This window comes from Vanacampus margaritifer, chromosome 11 (assembly GCF_051991255.1).
Source record: "Vanacampus margaritifer isolate UIUO_Vmar chromosome 11, RoL_Vmar_1.0, whole genome shotgun sequence".
NCBI lineage: Eukaryota > Metazoa > Chordata > Actinopteri > Syngnathiformes > Syngnathidae > Vanacampus > Vanacampus margaritifer.
Window position 1 is genome coordinate 4311899 of NC_135442.1, and position 18090 is coordinate 4329988.

Genomic DNA, 18090 nt, shown 5'->3' on the forward strand with positions numbered 1-18090 from the left:
ATGCATGTGGTCAAATGATTTTTAACATCTTGTGGTGTGGGGTGTGTTGAGAGTGATTATTCTGGAGTGTCTTAGGAGTAATTTCCTGCCCGATTAACCCAGAAAGTTTTTGGGCTCGACAATCATAAATGTTAAAACTTGTTCAATATTTCCGATCTCAAATCCTTATCCGTGTTATGCCCAACTAGTTAGACCGCAGAACTGATTTTTGATTGTGCAAGTGCAACTTTAGACGCATACATTTAATAAATAATATACTGTTGAATAACGTGCATGTGGTTGAATGATTTGCGTTGGATGGTGGTGCAGTGTTGTGTGATACCTACAGGGGGCGTAGAACATGACCATGACAGTAGGATGTTCCTCCATGAAGGCATCGAAGGATTCGTCCGTCAGGTGGAAGACGGAGGAATCTGTCTCAGACCAGGACAACTCAGGAGTCTTTGGCTGTACTGGCTGAGGGCTGAAAAAAAAAAAGTGTTTAAATCTCGATTCTGTGTGTGTGCGTGTGTGTGTAAATCAGACACAGATGTCCAGCCTGAACCAAAATGTCGCACACACAAGCACAATACACAAACGCATGCATAATACACACACCCTGCCTGAAACAAACCCGCCTGGATGACATCACACTTTTACACTGCCAATAACATAAACACATGTCACTCCATGCACTATTACACACACAGTCAGTCTCTCTCTTGCACTCTCTCATTTAATTCTTTCACACAGGCAATTGTCACACAATAATCTCTTTCACAATGGCCCACAGTGCCCACACAAACACACACAAAAATGACCTCTCATGAGCACACACTGTATCTCACACTGACACACTGAGTTTTGTCATTCACACGTATTCACAATAGTAACACACGCACGCACGCACACACATTATCTACCACGCACAAACGCACGCAAATCCAACAATTATATACTACACATTAAATTCTAATAATTATCTAACACTGTAACACACTATAATAAAATACACAATTCTCATATAAAGCTATTCACAAAATGATCTCTTTCTCTCACATCCACTCGCAATAATTACCTCTGTCGCTTGCATACACAATAACGGTAACATGCACACACCATTCTCTCTCAAACACACAATCCTCCCCCCGTCTCACAGGCAAAATAATTTATCTCTCTCACACGCATGCACGACATTTAAAGTAACACCTATTATTTGTTATAAGCATAACCTGATGTGTTCACTATAAAACAGCTTATAGCGATGCTAGCGCTTGTGACCTTCAGTGCTTAGCGGCAACAGCTGTGCAACCTCACACACATACATGTTAAAGCATTAATTAAGCACAGGATATTTACCACACGCACACATGCATATTTCACATACAGTGCCGATAGTGTCACGCATCAACTCCAGATGTTTCTTAAAAATGTAAATAGTGGAGGTCCTACTACTCACTTCTTCAGCCATTCTGCGATGTCCTTGGCTGTGGCACCATAGTTCTCATAATGGTAGAGGAACTTGCCCTTCCTAAATCACACAAAAAACTTGACATTTATTATTTCCAATGAAGACTTACAATTTGTATAACTTAAAAAAAACATTTGCAAAATGGCTTGTCATATTATATGAAATTCCACAATCATAAGAAAATAATGATACCCAGGGTTTCCTTCAGTGCTTTATAAGCCTGGCAACCCGCCAGGCTAGGGTGATACTTTTGGTCAGTCCACATGAAGGTGTCATTTTAACAAATTTTTGACATATCTTAAGTGTTGAAAATGACTCGTTGACTTTGATGACGCAATATTAATGGATGAACAAACGTGCCGTTTTTCTCCTGAAAAGTGAGGATTTCGGAGGTACAAAGTTTTGTTTGGCCTGACACCAGCAAAAATAGTGGCTTGTTTGGTCAGCTTTTCCATTCATGTTTGATTCAGTATACTGTATGTCAAACGAATAAGTCCGGCACAGAGCTCCAGTGTTCCTCATCATAAAAGAAGGTGAGTAAATTGAACAAGTCTCGAACACGCGCCCTCGCAGCAGGTGCAGCGCTGCGATAGCTCCGGAGCTGATGAAAGCGCTTAAGCCCAAAAGTGATCAGCTCCTGTTTTATCAGCGAGATGCTCTTTAAACTGCATCCACTAGGCTGGCATGGTCATTAGCTGGCAAAGCGCTGGTGTTAATGTTCCCCCCCCCCCCCACCCTGCTTACTGTGTATGCGAGTGTCTACAAACACACAATGCACACAAACACACATGAGATGGCTAACCCCACAAGCACTTAATCAGTCCTCATCTAATTAAAGGGCCAGGATGGAATGAGGGTGTTTAATGTGGAAATAGGGATGATTACGCTTTTGCACACTGCTAACAACCTCAGTCAACATATGAATCTGGCACATGACACCAAGAGTGGCGGTGGAGGGGAGAGCAAATACTGTATAGTTACAGGGTGGTGGGTTGGGGTCCCAAAGCAACCATGGTGGAGAATTAACTAGCAGACCAACAGATGCCTGGTAATGACCTTGGTCAGACAACAAACACTTTGGTGCGGATATTCCATAAGTCTTTTTGGGTCAGCTTGGTCTCGACTTTGTCTTGGCTCCTCAAATATTTGGTCTAGACCAGTGGTAGGGAACCCTGGTCCTCGAGAGGCACTAGTGGGGTTTCCATCCAATTGTTTAGATTTTTTTTTAAGCGAATTTACTGAAAATGCGCAAACGGACATGCGACTTTTGCCCGTTTCCATCTATTCTTCTTTTGCGAATATTGAGAGGGTAGCGGTATACACCATGGAGAAGAACAGGAAGCGACTGCGGCGTGAGAGGACGTCATATTGAGATTTATTTTGTAATTCTTGATAAACCGTAGCGTTTCTCTGCTGTTTCCCATCTAAAATTGCATTAATATTCATATTTGCTTCTTTAATTAATTCCAAAAGGATTTCTGTTTCATCGTCCCCCCCAAACATACCTTACTTTTATCGTCCGCCATTGCTTTGTGACAATGTACGTGTGACGTAATATCCGGTCAAAACGTGCGACGTGTATCCGCTCTTGTCAACGTTTATTCGTAAAACCGGTTTCCATAGCCAAAATTCGCATTTTCCTTTTTTCGAGACGCTTCAAAATCCACCCCCTCCAAGCATAAAAACTTTTTTGCAAATGTCGGGCCCGTTTTTTTTCTTCTTCTAGCGTTTCCATTCAGTTTTATTTTCGCATTTCTTGAAAATTTGAATAAAAATGGTTGGATCGTTATCAGGCTTCTACAGAGCTTGCGGATGAGCTGATCACTTGAGTCAGCTGTGTTTGAGGAGACATGGAAAACAGGCAGGATAGTGGCTCTCGAGGACCAGGGTTCTCTATCCCTGGTCTAGACTCTGTCTCAACACTTCAAAATTTCAGAGTTCATGTGGAGAGAGCACTTTAATCAACCCCCCCAAAAAAGTTTGTTTAAAGTTATCTTGAATTGCCTTGAAATGTCTCAAGTCATTTCAGTCAAGAATACCAAAAGCAAGGTCATGGTAGTGTTGAAATTTGTGAGAAGATAAACACTTTAGGAGCAAGCAACACCTGTCAGCCTCAATGAATCCACCACTCAGGTACACTTAAGATCCTTCAAGCTGCACTGTGACGACTTTGAACGCAGAGAAGATGCCAGACAAGAGAGGCCATTCTTTTAGGAGACATAACTGGACTCGACACGTCTGCCGCCTCACAATCACTGACTGGTTCAGGAAGCCATGAGCACTCACTCGAAGTAGCAGAAGGTCGGGTAGCCTTTAACGTTGAATTCCTGCTTGAGGCCGTCAAATTCGGACGAGTGCACGTTCATGCCAGCCAGAACCTTAAAAACAAAAAAAAACACACACAGACTGTAGATGAAAACCAAAACTTTTGTATAGTATTTGTTTTGTCTTTTATAACTGCAATGCCACTGATCACAGGAGAGTGAAAGGTATAATTACTCAATGTCCACTTGTAATACAAGAATAGTACCAAAAATTCGCTTTTGCAAAGTTATTTTTTAAAAAATTTTTTTTACAGTCACCGAATGCTGAGACAATAAAGCTATTGTGTGCCCCCCCCCAAAATTATATTTTCAGTTATTTTTTGCTCATTTTCAGGTAAAAGTAGTGTCGTCACTCAATGGTTGAAACCTCAAAGAATACAATGTGCAGCTTGTTGGGGAAAGGCGAGTTATTTTCTTCACGGTCTGAAAGGCTTTTAATGCTTCTGAAATGTTGTAAAAAAATATATATATATCAAAAATCAAAGGACAACCATGGATTATGGATGGCAACGTCATGTAATTTTCTAGGAGAGGAGCCATCGCTAGTTTAACAATACCAGGGATGTGATTTGACCAAAGTGAAATTATCTGAAAATTTAGCTGGGGGTCTGGGGGCCGCTGGCACCCAGCTAGGTCCAGGGTCCGTGTTTTTAAGTACTTTCAATGCACTCACATGACAAAGAAATAGACAAAACAACAGCATCAATTTTCAATGTATATTGAACTATTCCATATAAAATGGCAGTTTTAGTCAACTCAAAATCAGTCACATTCAAAAACATTGGACTGCCTTTGCTTTTAAAAACTATCACTGAGAATATCATCATATCTAACTAATGTGATTACTAAGTTAACACATAAATAATGTTGAAGAGTTCAAATTTCATGAACAAATAATTGTATCATGACCAAATGAAAAGTAACTCATATTAGAGCATACCACAAATGTCTTTGTTATAGCAGAAGATGTTATCTGTCGGAGTCATGTGCATACACAATGAACTACTAAAAAAAAAAAAAAAAAAAAAAATCGGAATTTTTTTTTTTGGGGGGGGGGAGATAAAAAAAGCGTAATTCCGCGAATTAGCGGAAAAATCACATCCCTGCAATACATATTTGTCTTATGTTGTAGCCAGAGAGTATATTTGTGGATACTGCTTCAAACACACAAATAAGACCAAGAGAGTAACAATAATACAGCTACTGTAAGTGTGTGTGTGAATTCACTAAAACATATGATCAAGATCCATACAATTCACTTAAGATAAATTGATTCAATAATTAGAGGGCATTGAAGACTTACGTATCGGCCCTTTGTTTCTGTGGCAGCTTGCTGAAAGATGGGCTGCATCCTTTTACACACGCCACACCCTGGAAAAGGCCAAGGAGAGTTTAGTGGGAATGCACCTTGATGCCAATCTGTCTTGAAAACGTCGTACACATTTTCTAGCAATCGGAATGTATTTGTTAAATGTGTTTGTATTGTTTAAAAGTCAGTTTAAAGACCTTAATAAATTGCAAAGGCAATAAAAACATGCCTAGGGTTTATTTAACATAATTGCGGGGGTGGCCAGGAACATAACCCACACGATGGAGGAGGAATGTAGACACGCCGGCCAAATTTCATGGTTGTATTTCATGTGTGAAAGCGTTTTTCAATGTGATTGGTGTGGAGGGGAAAAAAAGTCACTCCCACACACATCCTCTACCCCCCCAAAAGTTGCCAAGGTTGTTGCGCAACACTCACAGGGCGCATAGAACATCATGAGAAGCGGCCTCTCCTCTTTCTTCAACAGCTTCCGAAAGTCCTTCAAACGGGCACAGCCAAACGTATGGAGAGAAAAAAAGTATGTGAGAACCACATAATAAAACCATCACAATTGTCACAATTGTCTCTTTCATCAGACAGCACTACACTGTCATGGCAGTCAGCAAGCCTCCAGACGGGCTCAGACATGACCTGCTTTCAAAGAACTGCTGTGAGGGTCCTTGGGGGGGTTACAATGTCATCTGACCTGTCTGGAAGTGTCCAATAAAATCATAAACGCTTCTTCAAAATGCTCCTTGGGCGTCCTTGAAACGTACTTTTTCTGTTTCTACGTGGACGATATCTTTGGCTTCTGGGTTTTCCTCCCACAGTGGAGGCCCTGAGGGGTCCTTTAGGAACGCCACCATGGACTGAAAGATAGATGAGATACGTTGAAGACAGAAGCAATGTTGTATTTTGCTGTGTATACTGTACACCTTTAGTGCACAACTTTCACATCTGATTTAATGATTTAAATTAATTAACATTTATTCTCTATCCATTATTTTGTGTCTATACCTGTAATATACAACATTTACATGTATTAAGTATTCCTAATCTACCATATTCACATATTTATACACCTCAAATGTAGCATATTTACATAATTGTTCGAAGACCTCTGACCTCATTTGCTCCCCAAAATGTATAAATACGTTCTATTTTAAATGTTTTGTGTCCCAAAGACTTATTTATACATTTTTTTATGTTTTTTTTTATGCTAGAGCATACAGAAGGCTTTGACGCAGCCTCTCAACTGCACAAAACGATTGAAGAAATGGTAGTTATTACAAAACGGCCAACAACCAGGGCCATGTTGAAAAAAAGCTCTAAACAGATTTGTGAATAGTGATGAAACTTAGCTATATTTTAATGCTAATTGCTGCAAAACGGAAACAGATAGAAATATACTTTTTTGTTCTTATGAAAGAAGAGACTCATGAACAGTACTTGACTAAAACACTGATGCATCTATTGTGCAAAGCACCACCATCCCAAAGCTCACTGCGTACCTTGAAGGTGGCAGGCCTGTTGTACTCCGTGTGGAAGGTACCATCTCTGTAACAATGCACAAGTGGCGTGAACGATCATTCTGCGGTGAAGTTATAAGAGAAGTAATTATAGAGTCCCAGATCGACTCACTTGTAATGCAGCAGCTCGGCAGCGCTGCTTTTGGAGCTGGGGTCAACTTTGACTTTCTTGCACAGCTTACGGCCCTCCGAGTCTCTGAGGAGGACCACATTAAAAAAACACTCACATACTTGGTAATTAAACATCGCCCATCTGTCTAAAATATACCCTGATAACAGCCGTACTTTTCTTGGCCGATTCCTGTTGCCACTAGGTGGTGCAATGACAAAATTTCCGACGTGACGCTGAGATTTTCTTCTCCATGGAGAACAGCAAATTTGTTCAAGATTGGAGCTTGGGGAGCCCAGTTATGAGACATTCCCGTTTCATGACGAATCATCAAGAAGCCCAGAAAATGGCCCAAATAAAAAAAAAACAGCAGCTTCAAACCAAAATGCCCGACTTTTTGTCGGTGCGTCCTGTCATGATGGACATGCGTATCGGATTTGTGGTAGACGCACTGGTGCAGAATTGCGGATGCTAATATATTTTAACACCCCAAGGAGGGATTTTCATGTTTCGTAGCAAATCAACAAAAATTGCTGGTGCAAAATGTTTTAGCACTCCAGAGAGGAATTTTCCTGTTTCATAACAAATGACCAACTTTTGCAATCAAGTGCCATACATTTGTCTAATGTACACGGTTCAAACTGAGTGAAAATTGGACAGATTCCTTAGGAGTTTGTTCGGGAACAGCCACATCAATATTATTTTCTACTGGGGGAAAACTTGTTTCCAAACAGTGGAACAGATTATGTTCAACCTTAGAGATTCCATTTGCGTTTGTGACCACCATCGATGCTCATTAATTGCACTTTTTTAGTTCATTTCTGCAGGGTAATTGTTTGGTCAATGTGCGGTAGGGAAAAAAACAACATTGTGATATGCTGCACACACTTGTTTTCATCAGTCGCCGTGGACAAAGGCGCCTGCTAAATTAGAGACGTGATTGTAATTTATGATGCCAAGAAAATGGAAGCAGGCGAACTTCAGGCCAAAATACTTCACGATAAGTAAATGAAAAACGGCTTACGAGGACCAACCCCGGTCGTTTGTCTGAGAGAGAAACAAACAGTTGCTGGCTTAAAGACATCACCCCACTCTTGTGGAGGACAACTAGCTGGAGAAAAGACGGATGGATTGAGGGCGGCCGTGCCAAGTATCTCAAGCAGACAATTAGTTTGTATTAAATGTTGCAGAAACAGCCAATAGGGGTTGCAGCCCCCTTAGTTTGTTATATTTTGACATTTTTAATTGAGTCGGTACATTTCTGCCAGTGAGAGGCACCGAGGAATCTCTTCAGGGCGTGGCAAACCTTTTCACAAGAGGGGCTTCTGTCAAGCTTGTAGACCTTACGAGAGTTTTTATTTAATGGAGAGTCATCAAACTTTGTCACCATCCTCATGACCACAGGCAACGACCAAAACTCAAAAGGTTTCTCAATTTAGCGTCACCCATTTGTCTGGTATATTGCTGGTGTCAGGCTGAAACCTCCTACATTACAATTTGGTAAAGTTCGTATTTTTCCACAAATCTACCCTATTGGTCAGTCCACATGGGTGTGGGTTATTTGTATCTATTTACTTACAAATTATTGACCAATCTAAAATGTTAAAAATGGCTTGTTCTGCTTGAACAAACAGTTTGTTTTTTGTTTTTTAACTCTTTGACTGCCAGACGTTTTCAGAAACGGGTTGTCCCCAGTGCCAGCCGATTTTAAGCATTTTGACTGATCTTTCAAGGTCCACAGAAAATGTTGTGTTTGGACTATGGAAACACACATACTACCAACTGAAAGATTGGACTCTCATCTTTCATCAGAAAAAAAAAAGTTTGTTTCTACCTTATTCCGTTCTTCAGTAATCAACAACAGAAAATGGTTAGTTTCACCTCTGTTTTGAAACAAACGTCTTTTAACGTCTTTGGCACTCCTCCATAGGATTTTACTAAACGTTATTTAACGTTTTTGGCAGTCAAAGAGTTAAAAGTACATTTGTAATTTCTACCTCTATCAATAAGAAGTGAGCATTATTCTCTGCATAAAGGCAGACATTTTAACGGAGCGTTTGTATGTGGATTACATTAGACAGGTGCACCTCATGAAGTGGCTGGTGGGTTGCCATATTATATGCTGTGCGGTGTGCGCACTATCCGGCAATTAAGTGGCTTATTTTTGTCGCGACAATAAATATGCATCCTCGCCACCTACACATGCTATTAACTGAGTGCACCGCTTCTTCAATAACACAACAGAACACGCGTGGTGACAAACAACAGCGGAGCTCATAAGCGAGTCCACCTTACAAGGACGGACGGCACAGTGGCCCGGACGCATTAGGAGCAGGTGTGTCTTTCACACTGATTTGGACAGAGCATCCATTTTAATGTCCAACATACATGCATGTCAATTGGGGGATTCTAAAAAGTCAGATTTTCAGATACAGTGATCCTGTGTTCTTTGATTCCAGCCCTCTGGTGTTTTAAATTTGATACACAGGTGACAATGGCCACAAGTGACCTATGAGTCACATCTACCATCTGCAACTTGTCAAGTAAAAGCTTGAAGAAAGCTTAACAGCCAAAAAGCTTCTACCTGTATTTTGTACCCCGTTAATCTGCTGCCTTGCCTTGTTAGTTGTAACAGACCATCAAGGTTCTTATTGCGGCTTTGGGGCGTACTCGCATGCGTGCCAGACTTTTCAAAATACAGCTTTAGTAATTGAGAATTTCTGGACTTCATGGATTATATCTAGCAGATGTGTTTATTGCACGCTCGGTCACATTTATGATTGATGTGATGGGTCATCTTGCCAGTTATTCATCAACAGCACCTTGCACAATAGAAATAGACTTTTTGGAGCGTGCATTATTTATAGTTGTTCTGTTTGTTTCTATTGTGCAAAGTGGAGGTTCCCTGAATATCCGGCCACAGTGGCCAGCAGCACAATCTTATTTAAATATACAAAGCTTTTTTTTGTGACCATGCACGTGCCCGTGTGGAACTCAACACAAGTATTTCTAGTCTTTTTCTGTTTCTTTCTATTGTGCAAAGTGGCTTTTATCATTAATAACAGCATTTATATGATAGTTACGCGTCTATGTGCAATTACCGGTAAGCGTGGTGAATTTTCTTTACTCAGGGATGTGATTTGACCAAAGTGAAATTATCTGAAAATTTAGCCGGGGGTCTGGGGGCCGCCGGCTAAACCCGAGCTCATGGGTTTTCCGTGTTTTGAAGTACTTTCAATGCACTCACATGACAAAGAAATAGACAAAACAACAGCATAAATTTTCAATGTATATTGAACTATCCCATATAAAATGGCAGTTTTAGTCAACTCAAAATCAGTCACATTCAAAAACATTGGACTGCCTCTTTGCTTTTAAAAACTATCACTGAGAATATCATCATATCTAACTAATGTGATTACTAAGTTAACACATAAATAATGTTGAAGAGTTCAAATTTCATGAACAAATAATTGTATCATGACCAAATGAAAAGTAACTCATATTAGAGCATACCACAAATGTCTTTGTTATAGCAGAAGATGTTATCTGTCGGAGTCATGTGCATACACAATGAACTACTAAAAAAAAAAAAAAAAAAAAAAAAAAATCGGATTTTTTTTTTTGGGGGGAGATAAAAAAAAGCGGAATTCCGCAAATTAGCGGAAAAATCACATCCCTGTTTACTCTATGGATTAGTTCTAGTTTTTGTTTGTGTATTTCTATTGTGCAAAGTAGCCATTTCCATTGTTATGATGAATAACCGCTTTTCAGCACACATGACCCGTCCTTTGGAGCAAGTGCAGCTTCCAGAATGATATCATTCATTTCACCATTGGATGCCACTTGGCCAACAAGCAAGTTCCTGGTCATCTGCTCTCAGTATGTCACTTTGGACTGGCGTTGCTGGCACGGCTGATTTGTGTCACGTCGCCATTCGCCGTCTCCTCTTTTTCTCTCGCTCTGTCTGTCGGCCACGAGCTCAGACCCCGAGCTACCATTTGGAGCCGCTCCATTTGCGACGGCGGGCACATATGCCAGACGGCGCAGTGTTTGCCGACAGTACCGCGGGTGACACTGTGATGGACCTGGCTCGTTTTAGCTCCCCCCTGAGTGGGGGGGGGGGGGCAATGTGAGCCAGGCTCTGCTGGAATTGCTGGAGAGGGAAAAGAATACCGCAAACCTCCTACACAGAGTCAAACATGACTCACTTTAAGGGTAAAAGCAGGGAGCGTTTCACTGGGACTCAAAGGAAGTCGCTTTCTTCCTGGCAGCTTCCCCGCTTGATGATACGCTCTTTGTTTTTCCGCTCAGACAGCGGATGATGACTTGACAGGCGGGGAGGAAAGACATAAAATAAATCCAGCAAAAGGCGAATAGAACAACACGTCAAAGTCGGATCATGACAGGTGTCTAGAAGACAATTTCTCAACTGCGTCTCAGTAACATCTTACATGTGTTTAATGTAAACAAGTGTGGGCTGGAATGACAGCTGACATCTACCTCAAAGGGGGAACAAAAAAGAAAAAGAAAAAAAAGAGAAAGAAGTGTGACTGCGACAACTGATTGCTCGATTTTGCAACCAGAAATAAGCTGATACCGGGTATAAATGGATGAAAGCACAATTAGAGCGATTTTGCTCTAGTTTATTCCTTGCAAGAGGGAGATTGTACAGAGCAAATAAGCTTGGTTCAGAGAGCTTTTCCATAAAAATGGATCAATTGATGCTTTGTAAATGCAGGTTTAAGGGTGCAAAATTTTGAAGGCCTCATCCATCAAATTTAAAACTTCATTCACTCAATAAGACCACCAGAATCGGACGAAGTGAACTTGGGAAAATACAGAAATTTATAGCCAATTTTAAGACATGAGGTTTGGTTTTAAGGATGAAATTTAAGGCAATTATGGTGTTCATTTAATAATAATAAAAAATGGAACTTCATAAAGGCAAAGTAAGAAGGAGGCGGGTCTAGTGAGTCTCATGTAAATGAGCCCCGAATCAAAAAGTCCCTTCTACTGCAGTGTCTACTAAAAATGCCAAATGTAAAGTGCCAACTTTGCTTAAAACTCAAAGTAGAAAAACACATTGGAATGACTCTTAACTAGTGTCACTCGTATGTGAAGGCAAGTCAACACTGTATTATTATGATTATCAAAGAACAGATCATAATTGATCACCCCTGAAATAAGACTCAGAATTGGATGCTTGGAGCTTCTGCGTCAATCCAATCTAGAAAAAGTGCAGAAAGCAGTTAAACTGCATCCAAGTGCCCAATCATTCACTGTCTCATCCTAAAGACCTCAACAAACAAGATTTTCATCTTCAAAGCCAAAAGTTCTGAACGGAAACCACTTTTATGCTCGACAATCCTGCCCCTGTATGAGGGCTCCTCTGAGGTTTGTCCCGGCTGACAGCAAAGAGACAAACTCTGGCAGGAAGCTGCAGATGTTCACGCTAAGTTGTCAGGTGCGAGGCAATCAAGCCATTTAAAAACCGCCTGTCAACGCGGGCTTGTAGCACCGGCCGGGAAAAAAAAAGAAGTAAATTGTGCAGATGGATGGCGAAGGAGGAGAAATTTCAACAGAGCAAAATGTTAAAATAACAGTTATATAAACTTGGAACTACCAAAAGAAAGGTTAAACTATCTTCTTTCATCACAGGAAAAAAGTTAGTTTTTCTACCTTTCTCTGTTCTTTAGTAATCAGCAGTCAATCACAGCTGAGTTTCACCATTTTTGCTGTTTCTGACTAGAAAACAGAGAAAATTTGCTTTTTGCATACATTACTCTACTGTTTAACAGTGTGTATCGAATAGTAGTTTTATTTTGCACTGTAGCATAATATATGATGTATGTAAAAAAAATAAAAAAATAAAAAAAAAAATAAAAAAAAAAATAAATAAAAAAATAAATAAAAATTTATTAATTTTTTTTAATTTATTTGTTTTTTTTAAAAAAAGGAGAGCAATGATGATGTCAAATCTAATGAACAATACTGAGCTCTCCTGAAAATAAATAAATAAATAAAAATAATAATAAAAAATAAAAATAAAAATAAATAAAAAATATATATATATGATGTATGGAAAACATGAAAGAACAATAAAATGTGCATAAATACTTTAGTTGGAGCTAGAATGGTACCACATCTGCCTCAATTTGAGCCAGCAAAAAGCTGGTAATATTAATACAGTACATACCCACAGTTGACCCAGGCGATGGTGCCTTGGCCCTTGACTGTCTGGGCCACGTCAGACAGCAGCTTCAGGTAAGCGTCGCTGGATGTAGCTGTGAGCCAGACAAGAAGAAGAAGCCTCTGAGGACATGCTCCCATTCCAAAAAGAAGCATTGAGTTACCGAGGGACCTCCGTCGTGAAGAAGAAAGAGAGGGCCGGGTTTGGGTTGAGGGGTTTAGGCTCTCCTGTCTTTCACTAGCTGGAGTAGTGTTACATCAGCTTTCAACAGTTATACAATGGTGAGGACCAGACGGAAGATGGGGACGATTGGACGCTGATACAGAGAACTCTTCAGTAGAAGAGATCGGCTTACTCGAATATGAGTTGTGCGGTGCTAAACATTAAGCTCAAGACCAAAAACGACTTCAGTAGAAATGGGATTCTTTCATATTCACTGCGACTACTTAGATAACTGATTAGCTCCTAGCTTGGCTGCTAAAATAGCAGCTTGTCTCCCCGTGTTTGTAAGACTTACCACTGATGAACTCATTGATATGATCCATCCACATGATGAATAAAATTCTTAATTGTCATAATGGATCATACCAATAATCACCATACAGCAAATGACAAGAAATGTCAGTATTGAATCGGTAAAATTTGAGATACATCATAATATCTATGTACCTGTGGGAATTCCAGAGTAACTGTCAATATACTTTACATTTACCAGTATTATTTTCTCATGATACTATTGCAAATATTTTGCCTATATACCAAATAACAAATAATCAACATAATGGAAGAAAACCTTTACAATATCTTCGTAACAGGGATGGAAAAGGGAGATGAACTCAAAATACGATATTGGGATAATTTGCCAACAGTAACATGTTATAGGGGTTGTGTGCTGAACGGTACAACAAAAAAAAAGCCACCTGCTATACTTCACAATATCAAACAATCAAATGAAAAACAGTATTTACTAAGGCTTGGCAAGTATTCGATTATTTTCTTCTTTTTTTTTGGGGTAGTTGAGTAAATACTAAGTTTCAAAATCAATAAACAATCCTCTTCATGATTTCAATATCAGTCAAAATAATCATGCTGAATATTTTTCCATGATTGCCCAGCCCTAGTACATACTAGGGCTTAATAATTAATCGAATTCAATCGACAATTTTGAAGAAACAATATTAAAAAAAAAACAAGAACCTCTGCTTCATTTAGGTCGGTCAATAGACTTTGTGTATGTATTATTTTAGGTTTTGTCAACAATACCAACAGTATCATGATACATCACAATATCAGAGGCAACCATGTACTGTATGCAATGGATGAATTACTATTGGGCTGACCTGATATTTGACGATATGGGTATCAATACTGCTGCATCACAGAATTGACATTTTGTCGGACTGCTTCAGTCTACCATGTCCGAATTATTGATGTTTGCCACCATCTTGGGACAGCTCACCTTTCAAATCAGTTCTGTGCTTTGAATCAAGAGGAATTTTTTTTTATTGATTTTTGTTGGAAACGGTGTTTAAAGTGGTTTTAGGCCAAGAGTTTATTTTTTTTAATTCCTCTACAGGCTTGAACAATAATCAAACTCTCTACCTGTCTGAGTGTAGAGCACCAGAACGTTGGTCCTTGTCCTGAGCAATTTCTTCAAGTCTTTGTGGTCGCTGACCTTCTCTATAAGGGGCGAAACCTTGACTGCATCCAGCACCGATGTTAGCAACACCTAGTGATGTGAAACATAAAGACAAATGACTAAAAACTGTGCATCATACCCAGGAAAAATGTCCACCGGGAATGATGATCAGGCCGCTTTCTCAAATCAATACGGATCCCGTTAGCGGCCCCCGTGATAAATAACGATATTAGCGCGGCCATGATTTGTAGTGCGAAAGCGACGTCAGCGGGAAGAAAGCTGCTGACATCAAACCCAACTCCATTGAGGTGATTTTACTTTTCCTCCTCCGCATATCTTGGCCATGGTACACACGGAAGGATGTTTTTCAAATCTTAAACTATTTGGAACCGTTGTATAATGGTGATGCTGGCAAAACTTGCCGTGGAAAATACCTCGCTTTAATTAAAAAAATGGTTTTTGTTTCACCACTTCTCTGTTCGACAGTCAGCCACAAACACAAAGCATTTTGGTCGTAAATATTGAACATATTTATGATTGTCAGTCCAACCTGTTTTGGACCCTATTATCTGGACAAATCCACTTTATCATAACTCAGACAGAAGGCTAATCTGATGGGACAATCTTAGCAACTAGCTGACAATGCCATGACATGACATGACATCACTGTTATTGTCATCCGGAAAGATCCCAATAATTTGTCTTGGGTATATTTTCGCCTTTTCAGACTATGAAAAGTAATAACACACATGTCCCCACAGGGCCGCACATTTTGTTCCTGGTGTGAGTAGTAATCCGCTGCGAGACAATAACGCTAAAAGAGTGCATCTTTTAGCTTCCTTGGACTTCAAACAAGTTGCTCCGGCAAATGGCGGTAAATGGCCAGAGTGGGAACGTCAGCACGCAGAGACAATTTAATCAAAGATGAGAAGCAGAGGCAGCAAAGGTAACCGTGTGGACTCTAATTGGCCGAGTCGCTATTTATACATGCTGGGAAGCGCTTTAGATGGCAAATGACGAGCGAGAGTTGGACTTGATGAGTTTTCACCTGCAGCTGTCGCGCTCATTTTTTCTTTTTAATGACCAACTGGGCTGCTTGTTGATTTATGGCATATTCAGAACCGGAGCCTATTGACAAGATCAACAGGAAGCAGAACCGTTTTCTTGGCGAGGCACGCTGTTCACTTGAGAAATAAGTCACAAAAGGTGTTGTTATTGCTACTGACGTTTTTTTGTTATTACTTTTCGTCGTCTTTTTTTGTCTCACCCTCTTTCAAATTATTTACGTACTAGCAGATGTTATTGCTTTTTGTTGTCCTTCCTCTCTCTCTGCCCACTTTAAAACTCAATATTAAAAGATGATGTTATTGCTAGTGTTGCATTTTGTTGTTCCCTCACTTTTCGTGGGAGATACGTTCCATGATCGCCGCGATAGTTGAATTCACGCGAAGTAGAGGATGATAAGAAGCGGAAGAGAAAAAAGAAGAGGAAGAAGAACTAGTAGTAGTAGTCTTGGGATGGATTCTGGTTAAGGTAAGCCATTGTAAACTAGAAAAAAATACTTAACATAGATATTAATCATGCTTAAACTGTTTACTGCCATTTTACTGCACTGAGCTCCGGTACTTCGTTTGGCAGATTTGAACAACGTTCGAGTTTCCAAAAAGTGAAGCATTGCACTTGGAGCGTATTTCCAAACGCACCCATGACGAGGTAACAGGGATTTTGGGGTCGACGAGTTATGATGTTCATGATCTCGGTTTTTGTATAACAAATTATTTTCTCAAATGTGACATAATTAACTCTTTGACTGCCAGACGTTTTCAGAAAAGGGATGCCGTGGGTGCCAGCCGATTTAAGCATTTTGACTGATCTTTCAAGGTCCACAGAAAATTATGTGTTTGGACTATGGAAACACACATACTACCAAATGAAAGATTGGACTCTCATCTTTCATCAGAAAAAAAAAGTTTGTTTCTACCTTATTCCGTTTTTCAGTAATCAACAATAGAAAATGGTTAGTTTCACCTCTGTTTTGAAACAAACGTCTTTTAACGTCTTTGGCACTCCTCCCTAGGATTTTACTAAACGTTATTTAACGTTTTTGGCAGTCAAAGAGCTAAACAACTTCCCTTCAAATAGAAGTATAACAATTGTCAACTTTTTGAGAATGACAAGCAAAATTGTGCCTCAGTGGCTTTGTTTGATGAGGATCGGGTGATACAGTACTCAAAATCGGTGTAATCGGTGCAGAAAAGTGAGACTGCGACATTCCTACTGCTTGCTGTTGTGCCGATGCCATTCCCATTGAACTCCACTTTGAAATAAAACACAAGGAGTATGCGGTATATCTGTAAATCTGAGGGCATCAGAGGACACGCGATCAAACATCCAGAGGCTGTATCAGCATGTCCCATTTATTCTAGTAAGACGTGAAATTGAGTGCTTTTAGGGCTTAGACTTAACTTTGTATTTCTATCGAAACGTCAAGCTTGAGTGGCATCCACTGGATCATGAACTTGATAGCTGCCTTTGATGTTTGCATTAACAACGAGTTTAAAGCGTACAAGTAAACACTCATAAAACCCTTGACTGCACGTAACCGCGGAGTCGCACAGCACAAGAGACATCAGTGGAAATGGGGTTGTGTATAGTGTTGGTCTTACAGCATGTACACACTGCCGCACAGCGCTATCAAACCATCAGGCGGACGTGCGGCGCGCTCAATACAGTACGTGTAAACACAAACATTTGCGTGATGATGGAGTGAGGCGCGCTTTGTACAGACTACGGCAGCATGACAAACACAAGCTGCACTCTGCAGCGGAAAAGCCGATTGTCAATCATCACAACAGCACAAATACTGAAGAGCAGAGGATTTACTTCTTCTTTGCGTAGTGTGGGGAAATAGATCGATATGCATCATGATAGTCATATGATAAACATTAATAAAATTAAGTTCAATAGAAGAATGTTTGACAGGAGGAAAAAGAATCTGAAAACACCAAATTTGGTAGCAATCGGACTTGCTGTGTGTTTTATTTACTGCATGGTTTTCTGAGACTTTCTTGCATGTCTACTCATGATACACGTCTCCCGAATTTTAAGTTGATCAGTGAATCTGTCTTCGGGGGATGAATTTTGAAAACATTCATGAGCCTAGTTATTAGCGATTGATTGGTGTTTAATGGCAAATCATCAAACTTCACCATCACGCTCTGCCCACATGCAATCACTGAACAACATGTAAAACACCTCACAATTTTGCATCCCCATCTGTCTGGTATATAGTATGTGCTTCAAATCTGGTAGCAATCAGCCAAAATCTAGTACTTCATTTTTGAAACGATCCCTGGGAAACATCCGAAATATCCTGGTGATTTAAAGCAACCTGGATGATTTTCTGCATCTTTTCCGACATTACTTCAATACTTTATTGGGATCTATGAGACATGTCCACCAATTTTAATGTTGCTTGGTTAAACTGCCCTTCATAGGCTGAATTTTCACAAATTCAACAGAACCCTGGAAGTGACC

The 18090-nt window shown here is 40.0% G+C and overlaps 1 protein-coding gene across 1 annotated transcript in view; it reads right to left on the bottom strand.

Moving 5' to 3' along the window:
• Window positions 1-18090, bottom strand: part of pdia5 (protein disulfide isomerase family A, member 5) — a 35953-nt gene that overhangs the window by 13310 nt on the left and 4553 nt on the right. The window contains exons 2-11 of the mRNA XM_077579321.1: window positions 14517-14643; window positions 12921-13008; window positions 6725-6808; window positions 6595-6640; window positions 5860-5952; window positions 5522-5582; window positions 5078-5145; window positions 3737-3828; window positions 1439-1510; window positions 327-463 (exon numbers count right to left, since the gene is read on the bottom strand). Of these exons, the coding sequence (XP_077435447.1) occupies window positions 327-463; window positions 1439-1510; window positions 3737-3828; window positions 5078-5145; window positions 5522-5582; window positions 5860-5952; window positions 6595-6640; window positions 6725-6808; window positions 12921-13008; window positions 14517-14643 (868 nt within the window). The remainder of the gene's footprint in view (window positions 1-326; window positions 464-1438; window positions 1511-3736; window positions 3829-5077; window positions 5146-5521; window positions 5583-5859; window positions 5953-6594; window positions 6641-6724; window positions 6809-12920; window positions 13009-14516; window positions 14644-18090) is intronic.